The 23,684-nt window shown below is 45.8% G+C and overlaps 3 protein-coding genes across 4 annotated transcripts; 1 reads left to right on the plus strand and 2 right to left on the minus strand.

The window, feature by feature from the left end:
* Positions 1-1,239: 1,239 nt before the first annotated feature.
* Positions 1,240-5,753, minus strand: tmem231 (transmembrane protein 231). Of its 2 annotated transcripts, none has more exons than XM_037452412.2 (7): positions 5,224-5,752; positions 4,928-5,094; positions 4,656-4,784; positions 4,423-4,566; positions 3,603-3,684; positions 3,407-3,512; positions 1,240-1,752 (listed from the first exon to the last, which is right to left on the minus strand). In XM_037452412.2, exons 1-7 carry the CDS (start codon positions 5,360-5,362, stop codon positions 1,590-1,592), a joined length of 930 nt encoding a protein of 309 aa, XP_037308309.1. In that variant the 5' UTR covers positions 5,363-5,752; the 3' UTR covers positions 1,240-1,589. The 2 variants fall into 2 exon arrangements, with proteins under 2 accessions (XP_037308309.1, XP_037308310.1); XM_037452413.2 differs by having other exon boundaries at positions 1,615-1,856; positions 3,390-3,512; positions 5,224-5,753.
* Positions 5,754-6,225: 472 nt separating this feature from the next.
* gabarapl2 (GABA(A) receptor-associated protein like 2) lies at positions 6,226-15,529 on the plus strand. Its single transcript, XM_062562796.1, has 4 exons — positions 6,226-6,458; positions 7,207-7,262; positions 8,421-8,593; positions 13,680-15,529. Exons 1-4 carry the CDS (start codon positions 6,425-6,427, stop codon positions 13,792-13,794), a joined length of 378 nt encoding a protein of 125 aa, XP_062418780.1. The 5' UTR covers positions 6,226-6,424; the 3' UTR covers positions 13,795-15,529.
* Positions 15,397-23,509, minus strand: adat1 (adenosine deaminase tRNA specific 1). Its single transcript, XM_037452411.2, has 9 exons — positions 23,261-23,509; positions 22,957-23,025; positions 22,438-22,492; positions 22,206-22,336; positions 21,453-22,017; positions 20,955-21,100; positions 20,615-20,714; positions 20,448-20,534; positions 15,397-16,945 (listed from the first exon to the last, which is right to left on the minus strand). The coding sequence occupies exons 1-9, from the start codon at positions 23,436-23,438 to the stop codon at positions 16,813-16,815; spliced, it is 1,464 nt and encodes a 487-aa protein (XP_037308308.2). The 5' UTR covers positions 23,439-23,509; the 3' UTR covers positions 15,397-16,812.
* Positions 23,510-23,684: the final 175 nt, after the last annotated feature.

Consider the following 23,684-nt stretch of genomic DNA (forward strand, 5'->3'; position numbering starts at 1 on the left):
TATATAGATGAGAGTGCAGCTAAAAGGCTGGAGGTCAAACACATGATATTGCCATCTATATGCAGAGGTAATGTAAACATAATATAACTGAGTTTAGCTCTTGGAAAATTCCCTGAAAGACACTGATTTTGACCACATTGATCCAGAGAAAAATAACACAACACTGAGAGAAGGATGCAGCTGGTTCCTGTAAAAAAGAAAACAATGTAATTTCCTGTTCAAAAACCAAGCTGTTTGGGCAGCAGTAAATGTTTTATGGATGAGGAGATTAGTTTGAAACAGCCACACTATGGTCATGAAAACAAAAAGAAAAAAGCTGTCATTTAACCGTACCATTTTGGGTCACGATATGTTGTTTCTAATTATAAAAAAAACAAACCTTTCGCAACATTCAGTGTTCCCAGAGGATAAAGCCTAATTCCTTCTGGGATTCTGGGTTTTTAAATCGACCACTTTGTCAGATAAGACGTTTGTGAACCATCACCAAACTTCTGACGTTAAGCCTCAGCCGTTTGTAGGGCTGATAACAATATGTTAGTGTGATAACCTGCTAATCGGAGGATCTGAACATTACAGCTGCTCAGAAGCCGCATGTTAGCGTTGCTCAGGTGTCCACAAAAAATGTGTGAAAACCTCCTTCCAGAAACCCAGAGCGGTTTCTTGACAAACTTAAGAAACGTCTCTTCAGATTCTGTGCTTAAAACACAGCTGGGTACTTTGGGTGATGTAGTGGAACACACTGGGCGTGACTCTCGCTAAAATGTTTGGTCCAACCCAAATTGGCGGATGTAGCGGCTTAAATGAGCTAACATAGTGGTACAAGTCCAGAACACACACAGCTCGGGAAGTGCGTCAGAGGGCAAATTTAAACCGTAACTAGTTTATTTCTCCACAAAACACATCACAAAAAAAAAATTAAGGAAAAAAGTCTATAAATCAGAGACTCTGCCAAAATATTGGACCCTTCTTAGTATTCCTGTTCCATCATTTTTCATTATTAAATAATTCAATTTGCTCTGCTCTGACTACAATTGAATCTCTTTGCTTGAATAAAAGGAAGGAGGTATAAAATAGGTGATGAAATGTGCTTTGGGAAAGTGAGTCACCTCAGCCACTAGTACCCAAAAGCCATTAATGGCAAATATTATGGTTATGATATATTTCTTATATCAGAAGGATTAGCCCTCACACACGCTGATTCTTCTGTGTAGAAACATGAAGTCAATGAAATCATTGCAATTTAAGACAATACCAAACAAAAACATTTTTTTAATTATTATTATCCAACACGCAATGCTGCATACGATACAAAAACAACCAATGAGCTCATCCACAAAACCCTTCTGTGATTAGTGTAACAAGTCATGAACCTACAAATAGTAAAAATGTACAAAATTGGTCAGTAATTTCTAGAAATGTACCAGAAGAAATGCATTTTCCAGCGCAAGAACTGATGTACTTCCTGTAGTATGAATTAATTAGTGCATTTTTCATGAAACGAAGATCTGGGATGATTATTACTTCTTAAACAAATGGGAAGGACACATCTTTATCCAATCTCATATCCTGTGGAGCACCCGGACGCAGCATCACGACAGGTGACATTTCCCCACTGGCACAGTGACCGTGGAGAGAACCTGGTTCTGGAAAACAAATCTCTGTACGCGTTCGAAGACCCAGAGGAAGACCAGGAGGATGCTGACGTATTGAATCCAGGCTTGTTTGATGGTTTCCCAGAAGCCGGGCCGATAGGTGGCAGGAGGTTAAGGCATGAAGGCGTGAGGAGGACACCCTGAACATGTATGTGGCATCAAACAAATACTTGCCAATCCGCTGCATCCAAGATGATCCCTAACCTGTAGACACAAGGCGTCCACTTTCTCAGCATGTTTGCCTGAGATAAATAGATCCTGTTCTTTTGAAAAACAATTGAAAGACAGCGAAGAGCAACTTTAATTTACCAAATAAAGTAAACAACATCATCTGAGCTCTGTTTACTCAAGTATCTCCCAGTACAAAGGAGGTTAACAGAATTCTTATTATGTCACTGAGACATGAATAATGTCAAGTATCCTGGTTACTTAGTTCATGCTGCTTAGGGAGGGGTTTTCTTTCAAAAAGATGGATGGGTACATTATCTCAGAGGGATAACACCAGAGAAGGAAATAGACATTTAGGCTTTTCCCAGTGATGAACAATGTCTGGTGCTAGGTGCAGTAAAATATATGGATAGACCAGTATTAAAACGCATAAGGACCTGGTTGTGCTGTTTTACAATGCGGAAACAAATATTTGCCTGACTGTAGATATGGACCAAGAAGTGGAAACAACGGTCGAATGACTTATTCTTGTTACCTCATAAAAATAACAACCATCTTGATGGCCCTGTGGTCAAATACCCCTCCATGAATGGGACATGGGCCAAAGTAAAAGGAATCATAGTCAGTCAGTCATCTTGTACGCGTATCCCTCGAGGGTCACATGGGGGCTGGGGTTACTCCCCCAGGAGCTTGGCGACAGTGCTAACCAGCTCACCACAGTGCCGCCCTCAGGAATCAAGGAATACATCATATACATGATGTTTTGACTCATTTGAGCTTTTTGCTGTTTTAATGAGAAGCGCGTCGCAATGACTGACAGCGATTATTGACACTGCACCGAGTAAAGTAGTCGGATCCTCTCAAATTGCACAAGAATTGAGTAGCTTTAACTTCTCATACTAGAAGGTGTACATACGAGCATCCCTTCATCCAGTGCAGTGTCTGAGACACAGGAGACCAAAAGCCCATCAGAAAGCTTTTATGAGATTGGGAGAACTGTGGCTGAGAAAAACAATGAACCGGAATGTCCAAGGTAAATGAGGTTGGCCTCTTGTATTTATAGAAACACTCTGTGCTGTGCTTTCAAATAACACTTCAACGTCTTTCAGTGCTTATTGTTCATCAGTAGGCTTGGCCACTTACGTACTGCTTACATACCCACGGACCATCCAACCTGCTGAAACCTTCTTGGAGTTCTACTGCTTTTACACTTTAACAGAGAACAGCATCACTCCACACAGGAAGGAGGGAAGGTCAACAGAAGAAGAACATACTCCTATGGAATATCATCATGTTCATCTAAATCTGTTAATTAGAAAAGATTTAGCCTTAAATAAATAAAACAGGCTCTATAACCCACTTGTATGCAGATTATTGTCTTTGTCAATATCCACACCTCTGTGGGTGCTAGTATAAAGTGATAACATTTTACAGCATTGTAAAACCCAGCTGTGTTAGTATAAAATATGTGTTCCTAAGGCATGTTATGATCATTGACAAATACAGGCCATTAATAAACACTGGTATTTTCACAATGAGCTCTAATCTATTTCTAAACAGATATGTTACCTTTTTTTAAAGGATATCTAATGACCTCCATGGGGTACCGGATCTCAGCGTTGAGCTGAAAGGGAGAGCCGGCAGCGCGGCCGACTGTCCAGACCGGCATGGGACAGGACAGCACTGTGGTCACTGTGGAATGAAATGTTTTTCACTTTTTACTGGATGGAACCAGAAGGTGATGTCCTGCTCAGGGGGGTGGGGGGGGGGTGGTTAACTTACAGTTTCTTTCCTGGTAGCTACGAATGATGCTGTCGAGGTTATACGCACTAGCAAAGGGGCTGGATCCGTCGATCACTGACACCTTGAAAAAAAAAGAAAAGAAAGACACTTTGAAGATATGTCAAGATATTTGTTGAATTTCCCTTCTCATCCTGACAATCATTTCATGTGTGTATGAGCAGATTCTTCAGCCCAGCTGGGCAGATGTAAGATGATTTTTTGGTTTCATGTGAAGGTGACTTGAGGTATGGATGACACACTCGGCTCTCTCTGGGGCCCGTACTGCACAGATGGCTGTATCTATGGAGCTGATATTGGTGACATTAACTTGAATGACTTACTGGTTCTCAGTGTTGGTGGTTGGACAATGTTTTGACCTATGAAAACCACATGTGGCCGAAGCGGGTGGAGCAAAGTGCAGCCAAACGCTGAACCACAATGTTCAGATTAACTAACTGTTTTAGAACACACTCTGAAAGGGTTAAAGTTATAGGATGAAAACACGAGCAACTCCCAGAACAGAATGCTGAGGTAGCGTAGGTAGTGTTTCTGTGAGGCTCAGATAAATGAGCGTGAATTGAAGAAAATCCAATCACAACAAGTCAGATAGCAGGCAATCAAAAACACAACAACTCTGTGAGGAGGACCTGGACTTATGGGAAGACTATATGCACTAACACCTCAGCTCCTTCATCCAATCACAGCCTTCTCTCTATTTATAAAATGACCCTTTTCACCTAATTTATGTCAATTGCAAAAAAGGGGAAGCGGTACCACAAAAAGGGAGAAGAGGAGCACATCAGACTGAGAGAACTCTTACGTTGTAAATGTTGTACAGCCCCCGGTGAGGCAGCGGTGTCCTCTGCATCAGCCTCAGGTCTCCGCTAACGGACAGCTTCGCCCCGGGGACGGATGAGGAGTGTTGCACGTAAGCCAGGCTCTGCATCACCACTGTGGACATCCGCTGGGGCCAACGAAAAGACAAAACTTGCTTTACTTTAGTGAGAACTTTGACTGAGGCTGGTCTGGATGGTCCAGGTGGGGAATACATACAAAGAGCTTGTAGCTGAAGGTGAGCAGCAGTTGGACACTGTACACCTGTTCCTCCGGTTTTATGGGTAACTGCAGTTGAAAAATCAGGAGATCAGACTTCCCATCCTGGTTCTGGTCATCTTCTCTCACCTGTAGACACACATTGATGACAAATGGTAGAAAAAAGACGTACCGTTAAATAGTTTGACACCCCTTATGTGGTAGTTATGTAAGAACACGCAAACCCAATCATGGGACACTGGTAGGTGTGAGGGAACTGGATGCTTTCTCACAGAGACAGAAGGGATCCGGAGGTTGTTCCCCAGCATGTTGTTAAGACGGGGGAAGGTGCTCCAGGCGACATAGTCTCCTTGAGGACTGGTTGCTGCCACCAGCAGAATCTGGTACTGAAACCTCACATCCGGTTGTTCCTCATAGGTGCTTCTTTTGATCCAGAAACCTTAAATAACACAAGCTGCCTCGTCATATTTACACCTCACGAGACATTGATGGTATATATTGTCTGAGAAACAGGCACACAAGTACACAATAGTTGGACTGGGGTTGGACCAGCAGTGAGTTACTGTACCGTGGCTCCTGTAGGCAACGAGCAGAGGTGAGATGTAGGTGAGGCACAAAACCACAACCAGAAACAGCGTAGCTTTCGTGCACACACTCGTTTTGTACCGAATCAAAGCCGGGTGAGAATAGACGTCATAGAAAGCCATAGGTAAACGTAGAATTAGCAGGGCCACAGGTGCTCCGGATCATTAAGTCAGCTGCCTAGCTAGCTAGCTGAGTCAAGCTAACATTCACGCTGGCGTACAGGGTACAAAAGTTAATATTAACTCCCCGGAGGAGTAGCGTGAGGAAATGCTCGCAGGTGACAAACAAACAAAGACTAAGCCTTGATAAGTAAGAGGTAGAGCATGAACAGGCTATTTGCGTTAGCCTCCTGGCTAATACAGTACCATACACCGCGCCATGTTTCAGCTTAGCCTAGCGTCGCACGGTTACCATGGTTGCTATTGGCAGCATTGTGCTGCATTCAAGTGATTCCGTAAGATTGGATATTCCACCGTAGTAGCGTTATTCCCACTAGTTTCCCTATCACACATCATTTGAATAACTTAAATGTGATGATCTGGCCGTGTTCCCTATTTAGAAAAAACAAATATACTGTTGTTGACGTAATTATTTTTAACTAAAGGCAATCGCGGTTTTGAAGGATACTTGCCAACATTTTACTAATACTGTCTGTAGGTATGCTCACTGAGTGAATAACTGCACAAATATATGGATCCTCGGGGAGACCTTTTCCTTTTAACACATCACTTTGGTACATACATTTTTCACGAAGACATCAAAGAATACATTACAATACATGTTCTGCATAATGAGCACTTTTACTTTGTACCGTGGCTATGTTTGGATGCCAATACCTGCCGGTGCTTTTTATTAAAGCAGTACCATTACTTTAAAATAACCCGAATTATTCTGCAATATTCCTTTAGGAAAATATCAGTATATCTTCAACCAATGTGGGACAATTTCGGGAGCGATTTATTTCCGGGAGAACGCGAAGGCACCATCAATATGCTCTACCAGACAGTGACGTCACCAACAGGGATACAGACAGCAGGAAGCTTTGGGCAGAGAGACATTGTTGACGTTCTGTTTTGGTCGTTTTTTTCTGGATTTGTTGGACATCGCGCCGCCATCAGCCGCTGACTTGGAAGCCGTCCTACCTTCTCGCCGCCATCACGCCTCAGTGCGGGGATCCAGCCAAGATGAAATGGATGTTCAAAGAGGACCATTCCCTCGGTAATGGGGTTTGTTATGAAACGAGAGCCGCTCTTGTCATGTCCTGCGCCCTACCTTTCTGTTCTGCCCTCTCGGCTTGCAAACAGCTCAGTGCAGGAACCTTAGGTGATTCAAGAGGACTTAGTAGTGAGTTAACTCAGCATTGCTTAGTGGCCAAAGACAGCGAACCTTTTTAACAAAAACATAAACAAAAAGGTAATAAGAGCACGACGTTGAATTTAGGTGACCAGTGATTGTGTAAGTGGATGCATAATTTAAGTGTGTTATCTTAATTTGTTCCAGATCTTTAACCGTATTTCACAGTAAAATAAAATGTCCATATTGATCAATATCACACCACTCACACTGCTGAGAGCCGTGGCTCCTTTAGATGTTCACATCCTCTTCAGTTAACCTCCACACTCCTCTCTTTTCTTTTCTTTTTTTCTTCAAGCTATGCTGCTGGAGACGTTTCCAAAAGTAGACCTCTTATATGGGCTAATAGGAGCCTGCAATGTGCTGACCCTAAAGGGATCCCCCACATGTTATCACCCATCGCCTCCCCGCCCTCAAAGCACCATCACCCTTCGATAGTGATTGGGATCACGGCTAGAATTAGAAACGATTATCCGTCTTTGACGTGGCGCACAGCTGCATCCTCTTTGTGCTGGGTTTGGTCGACTAGGTACTAGAGCAGGGAGGCTGCCAGGAGGCCTCTCTCATCCCTGTTAATCCTGACTTCCTGTTTGTTTCCCTGTCTCTCCCTCAGAGCACCGATGTGTGGAGTCAGCAAAGATACGCAACAAATATCCTGACAGAGTGCCGGTGAGTAAGTGTACAGGAAGCGTCTTTCTCAACCCGGCCCCCCCTGCCATTCCTTTTGTCGTCAGGTGAATCAAGAATCCTTCTTTAAAGGTGGTGGGCGTAAACTTTGGAAATTAAATTCCCCTTTCTGAGACCCAGAAACGATGCGGTCATTACATCCACTCCACATAAAGTCAGACTTTAAGCCTATAAGAATCACAATCTGGTTTATTGCTTTTGCTTTCAAGGCTTGGTGCAAAACCAGAAACATAAATTTAGAATGACTGAAATTTGGTAGAGAGAGGTTTTAGAAACGCCCCGTAGATTGATGGACAGCGAGGGATAAGGAGGCGGTGAGTGATAGTTGAGTGCGGGGGAAGGAGCGACCCAGTGAGTGGTATGGAGAGATTAGGAGAGCCGCTCAGAGAAGCAGCATTACAACTGTGAGCCTGATGAAGGATCCCAGTATTTATTGAATATAAGTCAGAAGGGTTAAGTTACTCACCAAGTTCCCCATATCTGCTCGGTGGACCAGCTCATTGTACGCTGCAGAGTCACAGACCAAACCGTACACAATATTCCTCATCGTGTGTGTGAAGCCCGGTTCAGTTGGTGATGTCCTACGGGATGCATCAAAAAAAAAAGGTGGATTTCAGTGCTGGTAATGTGAATTGAGTCTATTGTTTTTTTTCAAGGGTTCCTTGTGTTTCAAATTTAAAAAATACACTTATTTTGATGGAAAAAGGATGGACAGGATGGCTAATTACATCCCACCCGCCTCTATAAGGCCGGTGCAGAAACCTTTGCCACACTTGTAGGAAGGGCCAATAGCGTGAAGAGTGACACCTGAGTCCCTCTGTGTGCAGGCTGATCGGAGGTGTCACTCTTTACGCTACTGGTGTAAGTCTCTGATCGAGGGAAACACACATCTGGGACCCTTTGTGTGTTCAACTTGATCCCCGAAGCAATTCCTGAAATCTGCATCTCCTCCAAGTGTCAAGGGACACTACATTTCTAGACATCAAACACAAGCTAAACAAGAGCAAGGTATCATCTATATTTATTTCATCACCACATTTGGCTCGTCAGGGTCATCACTACATTCCAGGAATTCTTAGAAAGCAACTAAAACTGTTAAGTGCATATTAGATGTTTTTTCTGCCAACGCTCGTGCTGCAGGTGATAGTGGAGAAGGTGTCCGGCTCTCAGATAGTGGACATCGATAAGAGGAAGTACCTGGTGCCCTCTGACATCACAGTGGCGCAGTTCATGTGGATCATCAGGAAACGCATCCAGCTGCCTTCAGAGAAAGCCATCTTCCTCTTTGTCGACAAAACTGTGCCCCCATCCAGGTGAGAGCAACGCTTCATTTGGCCGGGGTTCCAGTCACGTATCTTTAAAAACATGTTGAAAAGGGAAATGGCAACAGTACAAAAACAAAAAAACAGTAAAAAACAGTAAAAGTTCTCAAAGAACCATTCCACACTATCCATAAATAGGCCTCTAACATGTGTCTGCTCCAGATGAATGATGGACAATACCATCTGATCATGAGCCATTCCTTTGCTGTCAGACCTTTTCCGATGTTTTCTTGCTGAGTTTAATTGGGGCTTCTTGTTCTTCAGTGTTCCCAGTGGTTTGACCCTTGTAGTGAACCTTCTTTATTTAGATTCACGATTATAGGCTCTGACACGCTTATCTCCTCAAGAGCATTCTTGACCTCAGTAGATGTTATGAAGAAGTTTTACTTCACCACGGGAAGAATTCTGCTCCATCTACCTTCGATGTCTCCTGGGCTGTGTCTTAAACATGCATCCATTTGGTTTTTTGTTTGTTAGGTTGCGTTTCAATTAGGCCGCAAGGTCAATATAATCAGGTAGATTACCTGGCACAAGTGTTGTTGTTTGTGGGAAGCGAAATAAGTCTTTCGACTTAACTGTAGAGGCCCTGTTTGCCTATCACAGTGAGATCCCCTTGGTTGGTGTTTAGAGTTTAGTTCTGACGCGTGAGAACGTGACAGGAGCTTAAGTGTGGAATGTAGATATTCGCAAAAACAAGATGTATGTATGTATGAAGAACCCAATAAAGGACAGAACAAAACTCTCAGCCATTTGAAGAAGTGACGTTTGAAGTGACAGGGGAAGTTTCATCTGAAAAGTATGTTTCAGTCTCCAAAGTGATTCCACTTGTGTCACTTCATCACAGGGCTGCAGCAGCCTGTGAACATCGAGGCAGCTCCCTTACCAACTGGCACAGCAATATCAACACAGATTCAGGGGTAATGAGAGCATTTACTGGTTAGCTTGCAGTACATTTCTGGATGTTAGGTTTAAACATCTTGGTTTTCGAGACAAAGACAATGTGGAGGTAATGGAAAAGCGTCTCCTTTCTGAAATACAGGAAGTATATCATACAGGACAGGCAGCTCCCAGTTTAGCCCCAAGCTCAACAGCTACTGTTAGATCTGCCTCAGGGCCTTCTGCCTCAGGGCCTTCTACATCAGGGCCTTCTACCTCATGGCCTTCTGCCTCAGGGCCTTCTGCCTCAGGGCCTTCTACATCAGGGCCTTCTACCTCATGGCCGTCTGCCTCAGGGCCTTCTGCCTCATGGCCTTCTACCTCGGGGCCTTCTACCTCATGGCCTTCTGCCTCAGGGCCTTCTGCCTCATGGCCTTCTACCTCGGGGCCTTCTGCCTCATGGCCTTCTGCCTCGGGGCCTTCTGTCTCATGCCCTTCTACCTCAGGGCCTTCTGCCTCGGGGCCTTCTACCTCGGGGCCTTCTGCCTCATGGCCTTCTGCTTCGGGGGCCTTCTACCTTGGGGTCTTCTGCCTCAGGGCCTTCTGCCTCATGGCCTTCTGCCTCGGGGCCTTCTACCTCGGGGCCTTCTGCCTCAGGGCCTTCTGCCTCATGGCCTTCTGCCTCAGGGCCTTCTGCCTCATGGCCTTCTACCTCGGGCCCTTCTACCTCAGGGCCTTCTGCCTCGGGGCCTTCTGCCTCATGGCCTTCTACCTCGGGCCCTTCTACCTCAGGGCCTTCTGCCTCGGGGCCTTCTACCTCGGGGCCTTCTGCCTCATGGCCTTCTGCCTCGGGGCCTTCTACCTCGGGGCCTTCTGCCTCAGGGCCTTCTGCCTCATGGCCTTCTACCTCGGGCCCTTCTACCTCAGGGCCTTCTGCCTCGGGGCCTTCTACCTCGGGGCCTTCTGCCTCATGGCCTTCTGCTTCGGGGGCCTTCTACCTTGGGGTCTTCTGCCTCATGGCCTTCTGCCTCGGGGCCTTCTACCTCGGGGTCTTCTGCCTCATGGCCTTCTGCCTTGGGGCCTTCTTCCTCGGAGCCAAACCAGAGTCCTGCCCCCTCAGGTTCAGGTCTATCAAAAGGAGGCATATGGACTGATTTTGACATGCAGGTTTTGTCAGGACAACATCACCGGTCAGCTACCAGCGATGTGCTCATTGAGGTATGTCGGCACTTAAAAGAAAAAGTGATTCCCAGAGAACATGACCAAACCTTACCAGCCCTGAGCAAACTAGCAGTGAGCACCTGGGAATTACTGCCACTTCTGTACTGGCAGAGAGAGTCTTTTCAAAGGCAGGAGAAGTTCTGAGCAAAAAACGGAACAGCCTTTAGTGTTTCAAAGATCACTGTTTGAAAGGGAGTGTTTACCCTCACAGCTAACTTCTGCATATGAATTGTATACTTTTTACCAGAACTCTGCATTATATTGAACATTGTGGAAACCAGCTCACACTTAGATTGCACTCATGGCTCTTAAAGGGTAAGAATAATCTCTTTTACAGCCCTGCCTGATGCTACCATGCTAAGTCACAGCTGGGCATGGTCGCCAAGACAATTGTTTCTCTGCCAGATGTGTGAAGGGTTCAAATATATTAAACCCATTCTTTGTTTCTACTTCTGCTCAGCATTTCTGCTGTGATAGCCAATAGTTCCTTGCCTCTCGTGAATTGTCGTTCTCAGTAACGGTCCACTGATATCAAAACAACGCATCTGTACAAATCACCATTACCATCTTGGATTACAGACAAAGCCATGTGTTTTCTTTTATCTATCTATGAACGTAAGTTACCATATTGTTAATGTCACAAGTAAGTACTGCAAATGATACAGCAAATCATTTGTTCAATTGTCTGCAAGTGATTAATGCAACGATCAGGGGCAGCTGGAGTGCGTTTTGAGAGTTAGAGACAGGATGCCCACCTTCAACTCAGCAGTACTGCATTAATAGAACCATGTGACGTTGTTGGGTTCCACCTTTACCCGATACATTGTGGTTTTAATACACACTTGCTGTAACCACATTGTAACAAAAATACAAAAACCCATATAGAAAGGAAATCTTAAACTTCAAGTCTTCTAATGATTATGTCTTAGTTTGAAAGTGGCAGTACATGTATCATCTTACAAGTGGCCCATAGGTGTGGAAACTGCCTTACAAACAAAGGCATCAACTAGCAGCACGTAGGTCCAACAAAATGTCACATTTGGCAGCTCCATATGGCGTGACTGCCATTGAGTGAACACTTCTATCCACTACCCATACAGGTGTGACCATGACTGGATACTGTACACTCACCGGCCACTTTATTAGGTACCCCATGCTAGTAACGGGTTGGACCCCCTTTTGTCTTCAGAACTGCCTCAATTCTTCGTGGCATAAATTCAACAAGGTGCTGGAAGCATTCCTCAGGGAGTTTGGTCCATATTGACATGATGGCATCACACAGTTGCCGCAGATTTGTCGGCTGCACATCCATGATGCGAATCTCCCGTTCCACCACATCCCAAAGATGCTCTATTGGATTGAGATCTGGTGATTGTGGAGGCCATTTGAGTACAGCGAACTCATTGTCATGTTCAAGAAACCAGTCTGAGATGATTCCAGCTTTATGACATGGCGCATTATCCTGCTGAAAGTAGCCATCAGAAGTTGGGTACATTGTGGTCATAAAGGGATGGACATGGTCAGCAACAATACTCAGGTAGGCTGTGGCGTTGCAACGATGCTCAATTGGTACCAAGGGGCCCAAAGAGTGCCAAGAAAATATTCCCCACACCATGACACCACCACCACCAGCCTGAACCGTTGATACAAGGCAGGATGGATCCATGCTTTCATGTTGTAGACGCCAAATTCTGACCCTACCATCCGAATGTCGCAGCAGAAATCGAGACTCATCAGACCAGGCAACGTTTTTCCAATCTTCTATTGTCCAATTTCGATGAGCTTGTGCAAATTGTAGCCTCAGTTTCCTGTTCTTAGCTGAAAGGAGTGGCACCCGGTGTGGTCTTCTGCTGCTGTAGCCCATCTGCCTCAAAGTTCGACGTACTGTGCGTTCAGAGATGCTCTTATGCCCACCTTGGTTGTAACGGGTGGTTATTTGAGTCACTGTTGCCCTTCTATTAGCTCGAACCAGTCTGGCCATTCTCCTCTGACCTCTGGCATCAACAAGGCATTTCCGCCCACAGACCTGCCGCTCACTGGATGTTTTTTCTTTTTCGGACCATTCTCTGTAAACCCTAGAGATGGTTATGCGTGAAAATCCCAGTAGATTAGCAGTTTCTGAAATACTCAGACCAGCCCTTCTGGCACCAACAATCATGCCACGTTCAAAGTCACTCAAATCACCTTTCTTCCCCATACTGATGCTCGGTTTGAACTGCAGGAGATTGTCTTGACAATGTCTACATGCCTAAATGCACTGAGTTGCCGCCATGTGATTGGCTGCTTAGAAATTAAGTGTTAACGAGCAGTTGGACAGGTGTACCTAATAAAGTGGCCGGTGAGGTATGACTTTGTAGAAGGAGACACCCGAGGATGAAGCGAGCTGACGAGACATTCTATGGACAACGTTTCCTTATTCCACCACTCCAATGGACAATGAGACAAGAAAACTGTTGTCTCGCACGTGTAAAGGATGTATCTGATTGTGGTGAGACAGCACATAGTGTAATTGCCACAATGCTGTGCTTTCTCTAAATGTTATAATGGATCCATTGATTGGGATCCAGGAATGTGGAAGCACTCCAAATCCAACAGCGCTGTTCCAAAAGTTCAAAATGAAAATAAAAATGAAACCTGAATCCTCTAATTGGGAACATGGAGAAGAAGGTATTTAGATTGTAGGTATATCTTGGTTATTGTTGGAATGCGTTTAGCATTTGAAGTATTGTTCTTCTAATCTTTATTCCGACATCTTATTATTCTATTTCTTTTTTTTCTTTATTTCACACTTACAGCTATTAAAACCGTTCAAATATTAAAATGTTCCGCTCTGACTTTTCAGCTTTCTAGCTCTTATTGAATTGAATTTATATACATTCAAATCATAAACATTTTTAACATGGTTTGGATATCATAGACATACATCTACATATATGGAAGATGTATTGTGCTTATATGTTTTTTGTGTTGTGTGTTACAGTCTCACCATGGGGCAGCTGTACGAAAAGGAGAAGGACGAGGATGGATTCCTGTACGTGGCCTACAGCGGAGAGAACACCTTTGGTTTCAAGGCCTTTTATACAACACGGGGTTAACACACACACACGCACGCACGCACACACACACACACACACACACACACACACACACACACACAGTGGGGCTCAACATAAACTGGAGCACCATCTTTCATACATTTCACATGTTGTACAAGTAATCCACCCACACACTCAGCACAGCAATTTACGGTCTGTTTTTGATACTAAAAAACACTGATTAGCTCCATAAACAGGTCACAAACTTGCTTTAAAAGCGCTTGACTTAAATGGCTGGTCTTTTGTCACGATCGCTGTTTTAAAGGTCACTTGTGGGGAGAAATATCAGCTACACTGCCGAATAAAGTACGAAATAACACACACTATAGGCACGTCATTCATTTTCATACTGACATAAGTACAGGGAACTGTTAAAGGGAACCTTTTTAGGCTTTGACACACATACACACACACACACACTCACGCTACGTTTTTTTGTTTTGTTTTGCTTTGTTGTCACAGATATGTGTTAAGCCGGAGGGACAAAGAATAATTGTTCAACCAGAATCATCAACCGCCTTATGGATATATTTGTATAGCTCATTGTATCATGTAGTAAAACGTCAGTATTTAACGTTAAAGCCACAGTAGCGCTAGGCACTGTGAAAGTCCTAGAGAAGGACCATACGCATGTGAGACGTAGAGCTGCTGGAGTGGAGGCACCACTCCTGCCACACCTTTGAAGTGCTTCCTGTTGTCGATTTGCACATCATGCTGACGGGATCGTTGTGAGGGACGACAGCCACAAACCTGCTATAAAAAAGCCAACACTTTAGTTGAAGTTGAATTACACTTCCAAGAATTCCTTTGAAAACTTCAGGTTCATTTGTATATTTAAATTCAACCATCCATTTCATCTTCACAAGAGAGAAAAATGACGTTGTGGGCATATATTCTGGAATTTAAATTCTCTTTTTTTTGCTGTATTGAAAAGGTCCATCCATAAAAAGTCAATTATGTTCATTCATTTTGAAGATGTTTTAACAACTCACTGGTGTACAAATTGCACAGTTAGCCACACTTAACTAAACACTGATACACTAAGCCCAGGTATTGGGACCGGACAGGTTAACTAGCTCACCTGGTCAATGGGCCTCTGCCAGCTGCTAACAGCTAACGTTAACTAGCTCACCTGGTCTGTTGTTCACACAGTAGCATCAAAAGTGTTGAGCCACCGGTGTGGGTACTAGTTTGCAGTTTGTGCAGTAGCACAGATGGGTTAGCTAGTGATAAATAATAAGATCATGTGATATCCTAATCACTAATCCAGCGAGCCAATCATTATTATTATGACATCTTTTTATTTTCCCTGTATTCACCATCTCTTTTTATGTTATGATTCAAACTACACAAGCCTCTAAATGTTGGTGGATAAAATTATCAAATGTGAATTTTGAGCGTTCACAGCCACAGATACTCAAAGTGAAGTGTTGCTGGGATCAGAGAGAAATCTGAACCACTCAGATGATGGTCGCATTTGGGATGCATCCCCCCCCCTTCTCTGTCATCACGGTTCAGTATTCATATATATGTGCACCACTAAGCCGATTCAGGCTTTTAAACATGGTATGTAGATGTGTAATATATTGATGGAATGCTATGGTATTCGGTATTGTTTTTATTTTGTCAGTGTTGTGTGTTTAGTATATCTCAAAAGGCATAAATGAATTTTAGATATCCTACAAAAGGTACGGGAGCTGGAAGAGCTGACCAATAAAAAAAAGCAAATCATGAAGCGTTTGTCTTATTAATGAGGTGTATGATGAATGTTAACAATATGACTTCATATGAGCGCAACGTTTGTTGCACATCATCCTTTTATGAACATAAACAAATATGAGGTAGTGACGCCAAAATACATTAAATATGTTTAACCCTTACAAACTGTATTTAATGCCTTAACAGTGTAGTAAGAGTTTATACCAAATACAAAACAAGAGCTATTTCCTTTTTTAGATAAGACGTAATGATTGAAATGACAGCTCAGGTAACTTTATAATGTTTTGAGTATTTTTTACAGTTTACAAAATGTCCTAATGGCAAATTTCACCCAAACTGTGAGACATTTTGTTCAATTAATGTAAACACCCAGGCCTCAAAATGATTCTTTAAAAATATTTTGGTTATACAGGAAAAGAACAATTGGATTCTGAAAAGAAAAGCTTTAGCACATTCAGCAAGGTAAGATAAATTCATATTTTAGATTAAAACGAGGAAAACATGTTTGACTTTTACTTGTGATTAACACACGTTTGAGATATTCTCACACAATTTCAGGTCCTCTTGACTGCAAGTACAAATGCTGACAGAATATATGCTACATCCCACAATGCATCCCTACAGCGTCACTTTGTCAGATCCCTCCTGCCTTTAAAACTATACAACCCTTGTTTTGACCTTATCCGATTTGACTTGCAGAATTCGATCCGGGCAGATGTCATCACCAGGGTTGTCCTACAGGCTTCCTGTAGATAGAGGACACACTACCAGCGGAGTCGTGTTCAATTAATATTGAATGGCATGTCATTGGCAATTAGAGGACACATTAAGCCCTCTGGTCGTAACCAACGACGTGCTGTTAGCCGGTCAGCGGAATCTGACAACACAAACGATAGTCCCTGTCCGGTCTTCATGAGGGACACAACTGTTCCACGGGTTAAGAGGAATCTATTGTGCCGTGCGCTACAAGCAGCCCTCTCAGGTACACGGGTCATCCCAAGCTAAATAGATTTGGAAGGCCGGTCTTTATGATGGAGCTTTAATCCCATGGTATTTTATCCATCATGTCGTGCCGGGGTCCAAGTGATCTGCATCTAGGCCTCCAGAAGCAATCCTGTAGCTTAAAGCGTTAACTAATCAGATGTAGGCTTGGCGGCGCTGGGGCCGGCTCGCAGGCATTCAATGACGTCAGCGCCCACGATCAGTCACCCGTGGCGCTCGTGAACGGCGAGAGGGACCCGTCTGACCTCGGGCCGTGCTGGAACCTGGCTGCTGACGGCGAGCTGGACCACGGACGCTTCAGCAGAAGAGCAGGAGCGAGCGGTCGCAGCGCGGCCACAGAGGGAACGCCTGGCTGCGCAGCTGCTTCCAGGCCTGCTGGTACGCCCGGGACGCCTGCTTGAAGTCCCAGTACGTCTTCAGCTCGCCTCTCCTGAACAGATACACGTCATCCACAAATAATTCATTCAAAAGTGGTGTATTGGGCACTTGGAGTCATGCCAACAGGTACAAACTAGTTACATTATAACAGCCATCATCTGATGCATTTACATGCGTTTCCTTTATTTTTCTGAATAGGTAACAGCAGAAACAGCTGTGCTGGTCAGACATGTGCGTTGGTACATTGCTGCTCATAATGCTTACTTATTGTTTATAAGAAGCAGCACTTCTTACCAGATCTTCAGACTTCCAGGAGACTTGAAATCAGATTGAGTATATTTTCTTTAACCAAGCTAGTCTGCTAAACTTGTTGTTGCTTGTGCTGTTTTTAAGTTAAACCTGACTGCTACTGCTTTATATGTACAAGACCGAACTACTTTTCTTCCCTGGCAAAACCTTGCCCACTCAGGACCTGACCTTTAACTTTGGCGACTCAGTGTTAACGCCCACTCAGAGTGCCAGGAACCTCGGCGTGACACTTGACTCCCAACTGTCCCTGACTGCCAACATCGCAGCGACGACACGATCCTGTAGATACACGCTCTACAACATCAGGAGAATACGACCCCTTCTCAATCAGAAGGCGGCACATCTCCCGCCTTGACTACTGTAACTCTCTGCTGGCAGGTCTCCCAGGTACTGCCATACGACCACTGCAGCTCATCCAGAATGCAGCAGCTCGACTGGTCTTCAACCTTCCGAAATACTCCCACACTGCTTCTCCGTTCTCTTCATTGGTTACCAGTAGCTGCCCGCATCCAGTTCAAAACATTGGTACTGACGTACCATGCTGTGAATGGATCGGGACCAGTCTACATCCAGGACATGGTGAAACCCTACATCCCAACCCGCACACTCCGATCTGCATCTGCCAAGCTGCTTGTTCCTCCCTCTCTGAGAGAAAAGCACTCGGCGAGATGGCGACTCTTTGCTGTCCTGGCTCCCAGATGGTGGAATGAGCTCTCTGATGACATCAGGACCACAGAGAGCCTCTACATCTTCTGTCGAAAACTCAAGACACACCTTTTTAGACTCTACCTTGACTAAAACACTAGCAAACCGTAGCACTAACAAATGATAGCACTTAAATTGTACTTATAATGGAACTTTTCTATAACATGTTTTGTAACTGCTTATCTGATGAAAAATGTACTTTCTTGTTACTTGTTCTTCTGAGTTTGTATCTATGTAGAAATGCACTTATTGTACGTCGCTTCCGTACGACGCGGATAAAAGCGTCAGCTAAATGACATGTAATGTAAAAATGACATGTAATGGAGGGATGCTGAGTGACCCGAGTAAAGAGCTACAAATAAGAGCAGTTTGTGCTCGCGTCTTGTGAGTATTTAAAACATGACTTTGTTGGTTATTAACAACTTTGATCCGTCTCCACCACCGTCTGCAAGAGATCTAAAAAGAAAAGAGGCCGCCACTGTCCTTCATTTCACCGCCAGGTCTTTTCTGTTTGGGTTCATCTGAGCGCTGCAGCAGTCTTAAACCCCCCCCCCAAATGCCCAAGTTGATTGAGGGGGGGGGGGGGGGGGGGGGGGGGGGGGGGGCAAAATACAGTGATTATATACTCTGTTCAAACTCATATTGATGTTAGACCTCCAAAGCATCCATAAAGACACCCAAAGAGACTACACGCGAAGACTCAAAATAAAATATCAAGAAAGAGACTAAATAAAGTGACTCAAGTCTGTGTATGAGTGTTGCTGTAGCAGAGGGGTTGGAGCTGTATACGTGTGTGTGTGTATATATACAGGGGCCCGTGTGCTCATAATGATGCTCACATCTACACTCACCGGCCACTTTATTAGGTACCCCATGCTAGTAACGGGTTGGACCCCCTTTTGCCTTCAGAACTGCCTCAATTCTTCGTGGCATAGATTCAACAAGGTGCTGGAAGCATTCCTCAGGGAGTTTGGTCCATATTGACATGATGGCATCACACAGTTGCCGCAGATTTGTCGGCTGCACATCCATGATGCGAATCTCCCGTTCCACCACATCCCAAAGATGCTCTATTGGATTGAGATCTGGTGATTGTGGAGGCCATTTGAGTACAGCGAACTCATTGTCATGTTCAAGAAACCAGTCTGAGATGATTCCAGCTTTATGACATGGCGCATTATCCTGCTGAAAGTAGCCATCAGAAGTTGGGTACATTGTGGTCATAAAGGGATGGACATGGTCAGCAACAATACTCAGGTAGGCTGTGGCGTTGCAACGATGCTCAATTGGTACCAAGGGGCCCAAAGAGTGCCAAGAAAATATTCCCCACACCATGACACCACCACCACCACCAGCCTGAACCGTTGATACAAGGCAGGATGGATCCATGCTTTCATGTTGTAGACGCCAAATTCTGACCCTACCATCCGAATGTCGCAGCAGAAATCGAGACTCATCAGACCAGGCAACGTTTTTCCAATCTTCTATTGTCCAATTTCGATGAGCTTGTGCAAATTGTAGCCTCAGTTTCCTGTTCTTAGCTGAAAGGAGTGGCACCCGGTGTGGTCTTCTGCTGCTGTAGCCCATCTGCCTCAAAGTTCGACATACTGTGCGTTCAGAGATGCTCTTATGCCCACCTTGGTTGTAACGGGTGGTTATTTGAGTCACTGTTGCCCTTCTATCAGCTCGAACCAGTCTGGCCATTCTCCTCTGACCTCTGGCATCAACAAGGCATTTCCGCCCACAGAACTGCCGCTCACTGGATGTTTTTTCTTTTTCGGACCATTCTCTGTAAACCCTAGAGATGGTTGTGCGTGAAAATCCCAGTAGATTAGCAGTTTCTGAAATACTCAGACCAGCCCTTCTGGCACCAACAATCATGCCACGTTCAAAGTCACTCAAATCACCTTTCTTCCCCATACTGATGCTCGGTTTGAACTGCAGGAGATTGTCTTGACAATGTCTACATGCCTAAATGCACTGAGTTGCCGCCATGTGATTGGCTGCTTAGAAATTAAGTGTTAACGAGCAGTTGGACAGGTGTACCTAATAAAGTGGCCGGTGAGTGTATTTGTTGTGTAAAGATTACATCAGAGCTGTGTGTGTGAGTAGAAAGCTGCTTCATGCAGCGTACCACATGCTTCTGGCAGCTACTATTTTTCCTCTATTCATTTCCTTCCTCTTTCCATTTGTTAGGTGTGATCCGTGCAGATACCCTTAAAAACATTAAAATCATGCTGTCGTTGTTGTCTGTGGCTCAGTAAAGGCTTGGACAGCTTGTAGTGTCCCTCTGCGCGAGGCCGGGCTGCACTGGGATCAGGTTTCAGGCTCAAATGCTGATGAACAGAGAGACCCCTCTTCTCCCTGCAGAGAGGGGGCAGGCGCAACCCCACACACACACACACACACACACACACACACACACACACACACACACACACACACACACACACACACACACACACACACACACACACACACACACACACACACACACACACTCTAGGAGAGCAGCTATCAAAGGGCCTGTTGTGTGTTACCTGAGGGAGTCGGGAAGCGCTTCAGGGTCAGTGGCCGCCACCACAGACAGGAAGGAATGGAAGAGTTTCACTTTACACAGGAGGGACCTGCACCCACAGTGTTGGTGTCAATAAATCGAATTCAGCCCGCAGTGACTCCAGGTGACGTGTACGGCGTGTGGGTTCACCTGGCTTCAGCCGTGCCCAACGACTTCTTGGTGACGCCGTGCTTGTAGCCGTTGGCTGTGACATCTAGTGGCCCCTCGGTCACGTTACACCAGCTGATGGCTGAAAAACAGGGGGGGGGGGGTAGAACAATGGTAGAACGTACGCCATGCGGAGGTCAATTAGTTCCACTTACAACATGGCAACGCGCCGATGTTTAGCACCAACAGAGAGATTCCCAGTTCTCCTTCCTAAACACAACTTGGATGTGCAAATCCAACCAGAAACTGGTATTCACTGCTGCTTTCTGGTGCCCCGGACAGAGACTTGTGTGTGTGTGTGTGTGTGTGTGTGTGGTCTTACCTGCCCCGCAGGGTGAGACGCGCCCCTGTCCCGCCTGGTGCTGGAGCTCCGTCTGCGCCTGGCTGAAGGGGAAGTCCAGGCTGGACCGGAGCAGCTCAGGTGGACTCACAGAGAAACCAGCAGGGAGGTCTGAGACATGGGAGCACCTGGAGATTCAACAGGATCACAGCAACTGAGGATGTAGAGTGGGGCCGATAACAGTCAATATCAGCATATCAAAATGGGGCTACTTTAGTAAATAAAGCCTGGTACACATCTGGTGCAGCTTCAGCCTCCTGCTACGACATTCCACCAACACTCGATATCGGAGTGAAGAAATCCGGACTACGTCAGGAATGGTTGCATATGTGAGCAGCTAGAACCGGATATGTTCAATGGAAAGTAGCATCAAGTGTCCTAAAGTTCAGTCCCAGTAACTGTACTTAGTCACCGTGCTGCACACAGCGTCCTGCCCGAAGACACATCGACACGGACACCAGTGGTCTCATGAACCCTCACCGCGTAACCAGAGCTCTCTGCATGACCTCTTGGCTGTAGGGACACTTGCCCACCACCACGGCGCTGAAGTAGAGCGCCTCCTGCAGGTAGTGTGACAGCAGCGCGCCCTGGAAGCCCAGCACCCCCCAGCGGGCGAGCTTGTCGCTGCAGGACAGCGACCGGGTGGGCTCTCCTCGCCCAGGCTTCACCCGCAGCACCCCCGTGCTGTGGTAGCCGGCCCCGGGGCCCAGGGGGTCGGCCGGTCCGCCCGTCACGCACTTGGCCCCCGTCCTGTGAATGTCTGGGCTCCGTGGGGGGGGTGCCGCGCCGTCAGAGGGACTCTGCCATGGATCCTCACTTCCCGGGGGATTTGGCAGGACGGGTGGTTTTGGGTCCCCTCCGTCCTCCGGAGGCGCCTCCTGTTCCTCCGGGCGGGGCCGCTTCACGTGGGCCGCTTCATTTGGTTCCTCAGCTCCCCTTTTCAGGTCTCCTCGTCCATCGGTTCCTTCGTGGCTCTTCGTGGATGCCACAGGAGGGCAGGGCTGAGACTGGCTGTCAATCATGGGGATGATGGCGGCGTCACCACCTGGTAATACACAGCGCCATTCAGTGAGGAAGACTCAAACGTCCTTCATCATTAGAACCAATACAAACCGAAACCTTACGATGAAACTACACGTGCATTTATCTATATGGCAACACGTGAAATACACATGACCAAGCTGGATTAATCCTGTGGATCCTTTGGCAGGAGCCGCCGGCGTCTGGACTCACAGGGAGTGTGGCTGGTGAAGAAGAGGAAGGAAACGCCGGGCCGAAGCCTCCACTTTCCCTGTTGATCTGCTGGAGTAAACACAGAGTTCTCCTCGCCACGCACGGCCCTGTTCAGCTCCTGGAGCAGGTACCTACACACACACGCACACACACACACATGGTAGCAGCCTAGATTTAACCACCAGTGGCACCAGAACCAACTAACTGTGTGGTACCAACACTAAACACACACCTGATGCATCCCCTCCTAGCAATGACCTCTGCATGGCTGTCGTTGAGTACGTCCCCTAAACGGACATATTGAGATGAGAATGATATGCCGGAGTTGGAGCAGAGTTCTATCGAGGCATCCATGGATTGATGACAGGGCCAATTGAGAACACAGACGTCTAAGTGCCCTAAATCTCACTGGGGGGGGGGGGCACCTGCAAAATGTCACTCTGAGACATTGAGTCTCAAATAAAAACCGCAAAGAAACATAATGAAAAAAAAAAGAATAAAGAACCAAGACAAGGTAACGAGATATAAAACTGCTACTACTGTAAAGGAGACTTTACCAAAAAAAGGGCCCTTAGTATGTGACAGGGGGGGGGGCATTGTCTCATAATCCCCCCAATGCGTCAACAGAAATATATATATATATATATATATATATATATATAAACCTATTTCTTTAAGGACAAACGGGACATACTATTACTAGGGGTCAACTCTTTTTGGTTGGACAGAGACAGAAACAGAGCGCACACACCTCTGGGACTCATAGCCGTCTGTCCGATACACTTGGTCCCGGTTCCCAGGGACACAACCTCCTTCTTAACTAAGGAAGAAAAAAGAAGGATTTGATTAGAATAAAACTCCTCACATTGACATGTGTCTTCTTCACTACACGTCCTATCCTACTGCTGCTGGGTCTTCATTGGTTTAGTTGCTACTTCGAACACTTTAATAACTCCCCTCAGAATCCGTCCTCGCCTCTGCTGCCCCCTGGAGGCCGCGGCTGGAAGTACATCTGCTCGTGGTCTCGTGGAAGTGAGCTAACGTTGCGCTCTCACCTGAGTCCGCGCAGCGGGTGATCTGCAGCACGGCGGCCAGCAGGGTCCACTCCCTGCCGGGCTCCGGCTTCCCTCTGCGGGGGAGCTGCTTCCAGCGCTGCAAGCACAACGCGGCCACTTCATCCGCTTCGAGCGCCATGCGGAGTCGCAACGAACACACGTCACTGCTATCGGACATGAACGAGATAGGAACAATATCTGAGAGTCAGTCCGACCAACACGGACGTTCTGCTTGGAGGAATCTCGAGGAAACCAAAAGGTTACTTCCGGGCCGAGCCAAGGAGTCCTCGACCTTCACAATAAAAGTCCTTCATTCATTGAAACGCTGAACGTTATGTTAATGTGAATATATTAGCCTCTGGATAATGAGTGGATAAAAGTACTTGAGCAGTAGTAGTATTCTCGTAGTTGTAGTAGTGCATGC

Source organism: Pungitius pungitius, chromosome 6, assembly GCF_949316345.1.
Source record: "Pungitius pungitius chromosome 6, fPunPun2.1, whole genome shotgun sequence".
NCBI classification, from domain to species: domain Eukaryota; kingdom Metazoa; phylum Chordata; class Actinopteri; order Perciformes; family Gasterosteidae; genus Pungitius; species Pungitius pungitius.